Raw genomic sequence first — 13,421 nt, 5'->3', positions numbered from 1 at the left:
ATCTCTGTTTGAAGAGTGTTTTGCACGATGGGTATAGTGGCCCGTTTGAGCAGCTCAGTGTTTTCTCTGACCCTGCAGGAGATTCCAACGATTTGACAAAGGCAATGCATATGAAAGCTGTTGAGCCTCTTTTCCTGATGGGAATATAGAGTCCATGCCCCTCTACTGTATAAAAGTGCACTGATAAAACATGCATGATACACAGTGATCTTTGTACACATAAAAAAGCATCAGATGGCCAAATTGTGCATGTAATACCTTGCGAATGCTAGCCTTTGTCCTTGCCAACTTGCTGCCCCAGACTCCACGGAGTCTTGTGCAAATGGAAAATATTAAGATAACCCAAAAGTCAACGTTAAGGTTGTGTTGTGGATGCCTCATGACCACCTTCATCCATCAATTTCTTTGGTATAGGTCAAAGTTGTAGAATTCTAGGATCAGTTCAAGGACTTGCTTAAAATGGATGAATGGGCCAGTGTAAACTTATGACATAGCAAAAATATTCAGTTTGTGAGGACAGCTTGTAATCATTGTAGTAGTAACAGCTACTGGAGGCTGTGCATCCTGATAGGGCCATAGAGCATGGCTAGAATTGCTTTTAATCCAGACAGGTTATGTCTTGGGCTCAGGAAAGAAAGATCATTCTCTAACCTGCGGTATTGCATGGAGTGGTTCTGTCGATTGGTGTGGGGGAGGCAGCCACTCTGTAGCTCTCTGAACTTGACCGCCCATGCCTTTTTCAGTGACTCAGTATTTCTTAGGTGTGGTGTCTCTTCCAGGACTGGCACTATGCCTCCATACAACCTTTCCTGTTCCTAAGCTTGTTGCTGTGGCTCTACTCCCTGCACGCTACAATGTTACCCCTTGATTTATACACCTGAAAAGTTTGTTGACAGGCCCTTAACTGTAGGTATGCTCCCCACTGGAGTAACAAAACTTAACTGTAGGTATGCTCCCCACTGGAGTAACAAAACTTAACTGTAGGTATGCTCCCCACTGGAGTAACAAAACTTAACTGTAGGTATGCTCCCCACTGGAGTAACAAAAACCCAAGAGGCTGGCAGAGATGCTTGATATCTTAGCCTTGTCTATGCTAAAGAAATGTAATATAACTAGCATCCTGCAGAGTCTATACTAGCCCCAATTTTTTGTGCCTGTGAGTGATGACATTGCAATGCAAGTTGGGATAACAGCAGAAGCTGCCTTCAGTTATTAGAAAGTAGCACCACTTGTGAAGTGTTAAACATACTATATGCATTGTGTGTGTGTAAACATTGGCTTTTGGGTGCAGATGAAAACTGTGGCTTTGAAGTCAGTAAGAGAATAGAAGCCATAGATGCGTTTCAGGTGTGAGACAATGGTATTGTTTTAGATTCCCACTTCTAAGGCAGGTACAAATTCCCATTTTAAGCTGCCCGGGGTTGGAAATTTGCCATAAACCACAGGCAGCTGCGGTTTCCCCAGCTTGCAGGCATGTTCTGATAGCAGGCTGCCTGTGTCACAAAATGTTTGTGGTTGTCTTTAGGTAGAGGGAGGGTTTAGTCCAGCTGTTTTGGGATTTCCCCCCCCCCCTTACTGCTGTCATTTGTGTGTGTCTAGTTTCATGATGGAACTTTAACCTCTTCCTTCCCCCCCATCCAAAGCCATGAGGGTGTTATCCATGTAGCTTTTTTAAAATTGATTGTTTTTTCATCCTAATTGTTTCTATACAAATATAACCTGTATCACTATATAAATCACAGCAATCATTTTCCTGTCAACCTGCTGTTTAATACACATAGCCCTAGCTGCAGGAGAAGTGCAGGGAGCAGAGAAAGCCACTCTACATAGCCTTCATCGACCTGACCAAGGCCTTTGACTTGGTCAGCAGGGATGGTCTGTTCAAACTGCTCCACAAGATAGGTTGTCCTCCACGGTTACTCAAGATGATCCAGTCGTTCCACAAAGACAGGAGAGGAACCATCCAATATGACGGCGCATTATCGGATGCTTTCAGAATCAGGAGCGGCGTCAAACAAGGATGCATGCTTGCTCTGACACTGTTCGGCATCTTCTTTGCACTCCTCCTAAAGCATGCCTTTGGATCTTCAACAGAGGGCATCTTGCTGCACACAAGATCTGATGGGAAACTGTTTAACCTTGCAAGGCTGAAAGCTAAGTCTACGGTGCGAGAAGTCCTCATCAGAGACCTGCTGTTCGCAGATGATGCTGCTGTAGTGTCTCACACAGAAGACCAGCTTCAAAAACTGCTGGATCAGTTCTCCAAAGCGTGCAAGGACTTTGGGCTTACCATCAGCCTAAAGAAGACAAATGTACTCGGTCAGGATGTTGCTGAATCCCCATCAATCAGCATTGACAACTATACGTTAGAGGTCGTCCACGAGTTCGTTTACCTCGGGTCCACCATCACCGACACCCTGTCGTTGGACACTGAGCTAAATAGGAGGATCGGAAAAGCGGCCACAACTCTGTCCAGACTCAGCAAGAGAGTGTGGAATAACAACAAGCTGTACGCTCACACCAAAATTCAAGTCTACAGAGCCTGCATCCTCAGCACCCTCCTTTATGGCAGCGAGACTTGGACCTTGTATGCCTGCCAGGAAAAGAGGCTAAAGGTCTTCCACTTGCGCTGCCTCAGGCTCATCCTTGGAATATCATGGAAGGACAGAGTGACCAACACTGCCGTCCTCGAGCAAGCTGGAATCCCAACCATGCACACCCTCCTCAGGCAGCATCAACTCCGCTGGCTCGGTCACGTCCACAGGATGAGTGATGGAAGGATTCCAAAAGACATCCTGTATGGTGAGCTAGCCTCTGGCAAAAGACCTCCCGGACGCCCCCAGTTGCGCTACAAAGATGTCTGCAAGAGAGACCTCAGAGAGGTAGACATCGAGCTGGACAACTGGGAAGAACTAGCAGACGACCGCAGCAGATGGAGGCAGGGGTTACACAAGGGCCTTCAGAAGGGCTAGTTGAAGATCAGACAGCTAGCAGAGGAGAAGCCAGCGCACAGAAAGCACACTAAGGACTTGCCAGACACCCACTATATCTGCAAGAGATGCAGCAAGGACTGTCACTCTCGTGTGGGTCTGTATAGTCACAATAGACGCTGCAAATGAAGTCCTCAGTTGAAACTTTAAAGGGCGTGATCCATAGTCTATGCAGACTGAAGGATGCCTATACTACTACTACTGCCCTAGAAAGAACACTCCCCTCCCCACACATCTACCAGCATTGGCAGCAGTGAGAAGCAGCCTTAATTCCAAGAACAGCACTTGTCTCTTGTGCAGATGAAGTATTTTTCAGAAACTTGCCATTTTGCTTTCCCAGCTCTTGGAAAGAAATAATCCTGCCCTAGAATCAGTGATGTAACTGGACAGCTAGTGCCAAACACGGCACTAGAATCAGCTGAGGCTGGTAACCTAGGAGCTAAGTGGAAAACAGAAGTGGCTGACTTTTTCCTGCCACAAGTGACCTATATGACAGGGTCAGCCAAACCCTCCAAACCCTCTTTGTCTCCCTGACTTCTATTGCACCAGCCCCCCTCAAAGGCATCTCCCCCCCCCACCATGTGAGCCTCAAAAGTAATTTGGGCTGATGTCTGTAGATTACCCCCAACTACCGTTCAAATATTGATGTGCACCCATGTTTCCACTGAGGAATAGTTTGTTTTTAAAAGAGGAAAAATACAGTGGGACAGCTGAGGATTTATTGCAGGAACACTTGACACTTCTCTACTAAAGGAATAACATGTCTTTTAGATAAGTGCACTTCATCCTGCCAACTTCCAACACTAAAAATCTGGACTATAAACTCCTCTTGTGATTCAGTTGTCTCTCTTGCTTTTGCCAGTTATTTAAAGGCACACTGTCCAATTTAGGCCAAAATTTAAAATGTGGTAAAAATAAAGACTATGGAGAACTTAAGAGCAATATAAATGTATCAACAATTTAAGAACCCAGAAATATGGTATCTTAAAGGGTATGGCACTGAAGATCTGAAAGGGGATCATAGGATAGGCAAAAGTGTAACTGATGTTCATAAACCAAAACAAATGTAGAAAGCACAAAAAGGACATAAAATATGGTGTTTGTACAACCCGTTAAACAGGATGAGCACTGGAAGTACAACAAAACAAAAGGCCAGAATACATTCACTAAGCTTAAAAGTTCTCTTGCAGGGTAATACTCCCTGTTGCTTTAACCAGCTAATTTAGCATCATGTCACTTCTGACTCCCCTTTTTATTTTTTTCCCCTCCTTTCTGGCTTTGTGTTGTGTCCTGTTTTCCAGCTGTGGGGGGTAAATGCACTGGTACTAGCTGTCACAGATCCCTTCTTACTAAGACTGCTGTGATAAGAATCTAAGGCTAGGTCTACACTCCCCTGGAAGACTGACCCTGAGGGAGTGCCAGGACTGAATTTCACACTCCTAGTATAGATGCGCTTACAAAAACACAAAACAACCAACTTCTTGAGTACAGGGTCTATAGCTACCACCTTACAAAGACACAAGGAGTGAGAGAGGTCAAGGTGAGAGTTTTTCCCCATTGGCCTTCCACAGTATAGATTGCCAACTTAGCCAAACACAAATTCTTTGATTTTAGCTACATAATTGCCATAGCTAGAATTGCATATCTGTGTTGACTTACTTTGCCTAATGTAAACATAGCGTTAGCCTCTGTGTTCTGGATCCACAGAGGGTTTCAAACTCCTAGAGTCTGAATGGGGCCTAGCCACTACCCCAACCTCATGGGGTATGCCTTACAATAAATACACCTTTGCTACAGATCTGCTTGGCACTCAGCCACCTAGTCTCTCTAACCCTAAACTGATCCTTCATGCTCTCCTGTATTTAAACCAGGCGTGTCCAACCCACGGCCAGCCCTGGACAGCTAGTAATGCAGCCCCACAAGATCATAAACTTTTAACGTTATGTGATTTATATACATTAACTATATTTTATATGCGGCCCAAGACAATTCCTCTTCACTCAATGCGGCCCAGGCAAGCCAAAAGGTTGGACACCCATGATTTAAACAGATCTCTTCCAGAACTCTAGCAAACAGGTGCTAAGCTTCTAGTTACAGTTTAGTGCACTCTGGGGCATAGAATAGTTGTGACTCTGCCAACATACAGTGTGTTCAATCTGTTTTACATGTAAAGCCCATATAAAGACCTGGAGGGTACATATCCTACAAAACAACTGAACAGCCTAAAGAATGTTCCCTAGTAGTTTCCCATTTCCTTGGAAGATCGTCTAATAATACATTTAATAAAATTATCCACAGTTCAGAAACGGTGCACACAGAACCCTCAATCGGTCACACCAGTCACCTAGTGCAAGCAAAACTATAGCAGGCTCAAGCTTTTGGACCATCAGGCTTTATTGCCAGGTTAGGGAATAGAAGTAGGAATGACAAACAGGTGCAAAATCAGTCCAGCAAAAAAAATGGCTAATCTTCCCCAAACCAAACCTCTGACCATACCTGAACTGGCTTAAACCAACAAGCTCTCTTTCGTCCTTATCCTGCTGGAGCCTCTCTAGCACGACGGGAGGCTCACAGCATTCCCCACACCACAGCCTCACATTACAGTTCTACACGCAGAGTGACACAGAGCCAAGAACTGAGCACAGATTCCCCCCCTCCAACGCGGTAACCACTAGACACCCCTCTTCCCCACGTTCTTCCCAGAGCCGCGGAGGATACCCAGAGAACAAGCAGCCCCGTGGCACCTCACAGACTAACATATTTTGGAGCACAAGCTCTCATGGGCAAAGACCCGCTTCATCAGATGCATGAGTGGGGTGTCCCAGTAAAAGGGGGACCTGAGAACCCAGGTGTCCTGCCCGGCCCCCCTGTAACCATTAGACACCCCTCCCCCTCTACACACTCCTTCGCCCCGAGCAAGAACAGAACCCAGCTGTCCTGCCTCCCCCACACTGTAACTATTAGACCCCCCACCCAGAGCGAGGGGCAGAGCCCAGGTGTTCGACTGGTCACAAACCAACCAGCCTCCGAGCACCCACCACCAGCGACCGGAAGTGCGCCTCTCCCGCCTATATGGCGTCAGCGCTCCTGCCCCCTCCTGTTTTACTGCTTCCGGCTTCACGCCTTTTTCGCGTCACAGCCGGACGAACACCTGGAGGAGGAGCCGGAAGCGGTGTTCCGGAAGTGAGCGTGCCCGGCGCGCGGTCGGGGGCGGAGCTTCCGGCGCGCGGTAGGGGCACTGGGCTGAGAGCGGGTGAGGCAGCGAGCGCGAGTCGGGGCTGCTGGCGGCCACGCAACTTCCGCTCCTGAGCTCCCGCTCGCTGCTCGCGCCGCCTGCCATCGGTTGGCCCCGGCTGAGGCGAAGGAGGCCGCCCAGCTGCCTCGCAGCCCCGCTTCTGGGCCGGACCCGGCGGCGCGGCGAGAGCGGGGGCAGCGCCTGGCCCTGTGGTAGGATCCGGATCCCGCAGCCTGCGAGCGGCTGCCCCTAGCTCCATGAATGGAAATCGGCAGCGCAGGTCAGGGCGGGCGCTCCGGAGGCAGCCGGGCCGGGCCGGGCCCCGGGGGGGCGGTGGTGGTGAAATTTGGGCGGGGGAGGCCGCTGTGGAGGCTCCCCGTGGGGGGGGCTGGGCCCTTCCGCGGGCTGGGGGGGTTTCGGGAGAGCCGGTGTGGAGCAGAAGCTTTCTGGGGTCTCCCTAGGGGGCGTCCGCCTGTGTCGGGGCTCAGTGGGGGCCGGCGTGAGCCTAAGGCCGGAGGTGGATTTGGAGCGTTGGGTCAGTGAGGGGCCTGGGGAGTGTTGGGATCCTCAGGATCTCTTGGGTGGCGGGGAGGAGCGGGAGGCCAGGCTGACGCCTTGTGGAACGATCCGGGAGTGTGTCTCCCCGGGCTGGGGCCCTAAGGAAGCCATCCCGAAAGCACTGACCTGGGGCAGACCCACTCGAGACAGTCTGCAGCCAGATTGTTCTGCTCTGTGCCGCCCCCGGGAGCGGTTTCGCCTTGGTATCAAGCACCATTGTCATGTAAATTAGTAACAGAGAGGGAGCCGTGCTAGTCTATATACTGTCAAAACAAAAAAGCAGTAAAGTAGCACTTTAAAGACTGACAAAATAAATTATTGGATGAGGTTTCGTGGGACAGACCCACTTCTGGTTGGCTATGGTCTGAAGGAGTGGGTCTGTCCCACGAAACCTCATCCAATAATTTATTTTGTCAGTCTTTAAAGTGCTACTTTACTGCTTTTTTGTTTTCATGGTTCTATAGAGTTGCTAGGTCTTGTCTCAGGCAGCCTCTGAAACTGAGGGGTGTGAGATGATAAAATCATGAACCTGCCTGTCAAATGCTGATTGAAGTTCTTGGCGGGAAGACCAAGGCACCTTTTTCCTGAGATATTTGTGGCCTTTGATTTTTAACCAGCACTACCTGACAAACCTTTCCCCCCCACCCCACTAAAGCTGGTATTACAATAGCACTGCAGAATTGTGGTGAATTCACTAGGCTAGGTTCAGAATCTATTTGTCCTCTAGCATGCTGATTTTGGGATTGGGGGAAAAGCTATTTTACTGAAGCAGAATAGTAGGTGAAAAGTTTTAATTTTGTTTGCACAGTGTGGTGTCTGGTTAAGAAATTATTTTTTTCCTGCCTATCTGAACAAATACTCACTTTGTACAAGAGTTTGAATATCAGTTTCCTAAACCAGGGATGGACAGTCATTTTTAATATGTGTGAATTTAGAAAGGGTAAGATATTTGACATTGTTTCTGTTTAATGATGGCTAGTTACTAAAGTAAAACAATTGGCAGGTACTTTTGATGGACCCTTAATTGTAGGAAATGTAGCAGAATATTAGAGTTTGTTCTCTAGAGCTGTTTACCGCATGGTAAAAAGAATGATATACCTCCTAAAAGAAACTTTCCAGATCAGGTAGCGGTGGCTATATTATGCAGAATGGCCTGTGGTATATCCTTTGAGATGCTGTTGTTGTGAAAACTGAGGGTGAGCTATGAATTTGATAGTAATTTCAGAAAGGGCTCTGTGTAGCTCAAAAATTTTTTCTCTTTTACCAACTGCTGTTGGTGTATTAAAATATTACATCGACCATCTGAGCTCAGTCATCGATAAAGCGAGCACTTCCTAACATCTGTTACGCAAACCAAGTATTGGACACATTGTTAACAGTCATGTAACTGATGGACTTTAGAATCTTTATTTAAAACTTTCTGTAATTGTAGCCTGGTCTGTTTGTTGTATAACCATGCTCATGATGGAAGAACTTGTTTTCATTTTATTTTGTGATCTTATTGCAAATTATAACTAGTGTATGGTTACTTAACATTTGTGCACCAAGTTATTTCATTAAGTCTTTGGCTCCTTGCATGTTGTTAAACATGTTGTGTGGTTTGTTTTTTACTGTCTGATACTGTCCATTACTGAAGGCTGGATTACAGTTAAATTAGCAGTCTGATCAAAAGTCTTTGCTGTTCCATTTACCTTGTAGACTGTCTTTTTTGTGGTTTAGTAGTATGTGGATGTAGGATTTGAGATTGACTGCTGTCTGAGACTCTTGACAATGGAAATTTAGGTCTCAATTTATTACACATTACCTCCAAGTGGTTGTCTGCATGGATGTTGCAGGAAAAACCAGAGGGAAATTTTGTCTTAAATACTTATTCCACACATACTAGGTAGCTATGGATAACAAATGGAACTTCAGGAATTTGATAGGGTTGTAATTCTTTTACTTCGAAAAACAGCCACAACGGGCAAACATGAAAATAGTCTGAACTCTTTTGTGTTTATTTAAAAAAAAAAAAAAGAGTAATTTCTTCTTCTGTATAGATACTTACACTCGTGAATGATGCAAGGAGGTAAATCCATGCTACATTTGGGACTGGAAAAATTAGTTTAGATTATATTAATTGTAGCACTGTTTAGTGAGAATGATGGAGCCAAAGCCATTTTAGGGATCCAGTGGATTTTACTGATCTGGTGATATATATTATTGATCCTGAATTTTAACAGTCTGAGCATACTTTAAAAACTCATGGTCAGTTTCCTGAATACCTTTGCCCTCATGCTGAGTACATTATATAATCAAGATATGGAGAATGAGTCCATCAGTAACTATTAGGATGGTAAGGGGATCCACGACCATGCTCTGTCTAGTCTGTTTGCCAGACGTTGGAAGTGCAGAAAAGGGGATAGATCACTAGCGAGTAGTTCTGTTCATTCCCTCTGAAGAACCTGTCATTGACTGTTGTTAGAAGACAGAATACTGAACTAGATATACCATTGGTGTGACTCAGCAGGGAACTGGTCTTATGTTCTTGTAACGTAGTTCCCATTTCTTTATAATATGATCAAGCTTTGGTAAAAAGAGGACCTAAAACAATACTCACTTTGTACAAGAGTTTGAATATCAATTCCCTAAACCAGGGATGGGCAGCCCCAGTAGTGGGTGGGCCACGAGTGCCCTCTTTGACCTCAGTGGGTCCCAGCAGCTGATGGTCCACTGGGGTTCTACGTTAAGCCTCTCACACAATGGGGAACCAGAGCCCCACACCTACGTGTTGCTTCCTTTCCCTCCCAGGACTTTTGGAGTGTGCAAATCACCTGGTTCATACACCATGCCCACTCCTCCCCCTCTCTCCTTCGCTCCCTCTCAGAGCTGAAACACAGTGAATCCAGCTGTTCCCAGTGCCCCATCTCTGGAAGGGGAGGTGGAGGAGAGGGGAGGGAACTCAAGTCAAACAATTCAGGACTCCTCTGAAAGTGCTCGTGGGGGGGAGGGGCAGAGGGTGGAAGGGGGAATAGGAAGTGTGGGGCTCCAATGCCCTGGTGCATGGGGGAGTGTGGCAGCTGGTTGTCCATGAGCAGCAGGTGGGGCTCCAGTGGGACACATTGCCCATCACTGCTCTAAACTGTACAGACATCCAAAATTTATAGGCCTTATTTAACCTCATGTTGCTCACAGAAGAGGTTGTGCTATGATGTAAATGTTTTGGGAGTTGATTTATTTATTTCTCTTAAGATCAATACAAACATTGTCGTTAAATTTTAAGATAAAGATAAAGCTTGTTTAGCTTCTGTTTTTTCAGTTCTATGGCGTTATCTGTTACAAGGCTACAATATAACTGCTTGCAACATTACAATAAATTGTTCTTGGATCTAAATAACTAGAACATCACAGTTTAAAAATAACTAAAATAGATGAAACATTTGAGGCAGATGTGCTGCTATTCAAGTGATAGAAGAACCAAGTAAACTGATGAATGAGATATAGGTTAGAACAGCTGAGACATGGCACCATGCAGTTGTTCCTAAGTAGTAGATTAATGTTAAGTTTAACACATTTATGGGTGATGCTGGTGGTGGACTTGTGAACTTCTAAGTTAAAATATGTTAAAATGCTGTTGCCATGGAGTTGATTGTAGGGGCCTGCATATAAATGAGTCAGCTAACCCGATATATGATTTCAAAAATAGTGTTTTGCTGACTTAAAAATTTTTTTTAACTTAATTTGATTAAAATGACCAAAATAATTATTTGAATCTACTGTGGTAGAAGAATGGTAATTGTTAGGAGAACTGATATGTTAATTAAACTTTAAAAAAATAGTTTTCTAAAATCTGTTTCACAAAATTTTATATAGCAGATTTAAAGTGCCATTTAACTTACACAAGAATTTAATTTTTTTCTTTCCCTCAAACTTCCTGTATTAATGACCAGTAACCTGTGAGGACCACAATAAAAGATAAGCTGTATTTTAGGTCAAGGGGAGGGGGAGCAACCCATTTTTAAAAGTTGTTTTATTCACGGTCACTTTTTTATGGTGTGAATTACATTGGAGCTTTCATCTTTTGGAGTATAGAAACTAGAGCTGTCTGAATTAAAAGTGGCATGAGTTTTACAAAAAGAAAAAGGCCATATTTAATCTTGATTTAAAACTTCACTTCAGTAGCCAAGTGGTTGACACGTAGATTATTTATGGAGTTAATCTTAAATATTGACCTTTTATTTATTATTTGGTTATGTAAGAGTAAGAATATAAGACACTGAGGCTGTGTCTACACTAGCCAAAAACTTTGAAATGGCCATTTTGAAGTTTACTAATGAAGTGCTGAAATACATATTCAGCACCTCATTAGAATGCGGGCAGCTGCAGCACTTTGAAATTGATGAGGCTCATCCAGGCAGGGCTCCTTTTCAAAAGGAGCCCAGCTACTTCGAAGTTCCCTTATTCCAATGAGCAGATAGGAATAAGGGGACTTCGAAGTAGCTGGGCTCCTTTCGAAAAGGAGCCCTCCCTGGATGAGCCACGTCAATTTCGAAGTGCTGCATCCACCCACGTTCTAATGAGGCGCTGAATGTGTATTTCAGCGCTTTGTTACTAAACTTCAAAATGGCCATTTCGAAGTTTTTGGCTAGTGTAGACATAGCCTGGATGTTCTTGATATGTTGTTGATAAATACAAATCATAACAGGCAAATCTAGCAGAACATGCTCATGCTGATGAACTAATACAGTCAAAAGATCGAAGAATTACTTTACCCTTGCCCAGTTCATCCCCTTAGATGACCCGCTGATCCTCAAAAGCCCTAGTGCAAAAATGAACTTTTTAGACTGTGTGGAAGATCAGCAAACTCTTTTGACCAGGGAGAATGGAAAAATTGAGTTTCAAAGTTGGGGAGCTTCATGCCAATATTTTTCTCTCTTAGCTAATGAAGTTGTAGCAGTGTGGAAGAGGGAGAGATGTGGTATCTCCAGCAGGTAAATCCCACAGCCATGGAGTGCTTTAAGGTACTAGTTTTGACCTATAAATTACCTGAAACCTGGAGACAATCAGTGCACATTCCAAATATAGCAGTTCTTAGCTACAAGAGAGGAATTCCCCACCAGCATTAGCTTCTGAATGAATTTAAGACAATCTCTTAATAGCCTGAAGAGAGTGCTGTTCATTAGGTGGCTTGTGCTTTTGCTAGTCACTTCTGAAACACTTGGCGACTACCATTTAAGGGAGGGGTCAGCAATCTTTTGGAGGCAAAGTGCCGAAATTCGGCCTTTTCACCTCTCTACTGGGAATACTTCACCAATAGTTGTGCTTATAACAGCTTCATTAATAAATAAAAGAAGATGCAGAGCTTTACTAGGGTGGTGATTGGTAGCTTTGGTTGGTCCTTTGTTAATCTACAGGTGGCATAGCGGAGGTTGGATGGGGCTGAATTTGAAAATTAGAAACATGCAGATAATCTCATAGAGCTGGAAGGGACCTTTAGAGGTCATTGAGTTCAATCCTCAGCATTCACAGCAGGACCTGCTGTCATCACTGACTTTGTCTAACCTGCTCCCAGTCTCTTTGAAGGCCCCCTCAAGGATTGAGCTCACAATCCTAGGTTTGCAAGGGCAGTGCTCTAACCACTGAGCTATTCCCTTGCATACCTATGAAAATTGGCTAGTGTACCACTCTTGGCACCTGTGCCTGGGTATGCTGACCCCTCGTTTAAGGAATTACTATCTGTTGTTCTCTGGACAATGTTATCTGGGACCTAGATTAAGCTATGGCTGTCTTCTCATGGTAGTCATATTGATATTCAGTCCTAGTGGAGACAGCACAGGTAGTTTTTACTAGGATGTGGATAGTCAATATCCTATACCCCCCCCATGTGGGGTTACCCTAACTATCCAGTTAAAAACTACTTAAGTTCCCCCTTGTCTCCCCTCCCTCAGGCTTTTATGAAGTATCTATCTTAGTATCAACAGACTTTTTTTTTTTTTTAATGAGAACAGCTGTAGTCTGTGGCAAAACATTCATTACCATAGCATCAACTGCATGGTCAACATTAGATGGCTTGTTTCACATATTGTGCTTAATGGAATAGATTTCTGTGAACTATGCTCACAATTCTTTTAAAAAAATCTGATCTGAATTAAAAATATGAAGTTCCTATAATTCAATAATACTGAAAGTTAGAGCTTAAGGGATCAATTATAATATGTTATAGCTTAGTGTTACAATCAAATTACAATTGAATTAAGAGTTTATTATATTTTTATTGAGGATAGAGTAGATAATATAACTTTTAAAATAACAATATAACTTATCACAGTTGAGAGAACTTTGCAGTTTGCCAACATGTATAAGGCCATTAAGAGTCCATATATCTATAGTAATTGATCAAATATTTTATATTTTTTGTAGCAGACTGCTAATTTCATAACTATAACCTTATTTGTCTGAAAGACTTACTCCAAACAGGAGAAAAAAAGTATTAAAATCTTTTTTTAAATAAAAGTATTTCAGCTGTATTAATTCTTTATTTTGACTTAACTGATCTCTGCGAATGTTGTTTGGGCAGCTTTTAGTGTTTTGGAATATGCCATTGGATGGCCTGAGAAATAGAGTAGTAGATTATCTTGAACCATGTAGTGCAAAATGCC

The 13,421-nt window shown here is 44.1% G+C and overlaps 1 protein-coding gene across 3 annotated transcripts in view; it reads left to right on the top strand.

Moving 5' to 3' along the window:
• The first annotated feature begins 6,229 nt into the window (after window positions 1-6,229).
• The window catches only part of AGO3 (argonaute RISC catalytic component 3), a 67,398-nt gene continuing 60,206 nt past the window's right edge, over window positions 6,230-13,421 (top strand). For all 3 annotated transcript variants that reach the window (XR_012642471.1, XR_012642472.1, XM_074976581.1), the window contains exon 1: window positions 6,230-6,505. Coding sequence is in view for 1 of the 3 variants with exons in the window: in XM_074976581.1 (XP_074832682.1) it covers window positions 6,487-6,505 (19 nt within the window). In the remaining 2 variants the exon portion in view is untranslated. The remainder of the gene's footprint in view (window positions 6,506-13,421) is intronic.

The sequence above is a fragment of the Carettochelys insculpta genome, chromosome 24 (assembly GCF_033958435.1).
Source record: "Carettochelys insculpta isolate YL-2023 chromosome 24, ASM3395843v1, whole genome shotgun sequence".
In the NCBI taxonomy this organism is placed as follows: domain Eukaryota; kingdom Metazoa; phylum Chordata; order Testudines; family Carettochelyidae; genus Carettochelys; species Carettochelys insculpta.
The sequence above is the reverse complement of the archived record's forward strand: the minus strand, read 5'-3'. Positions and strand labels throughout refer to the sequence as shown.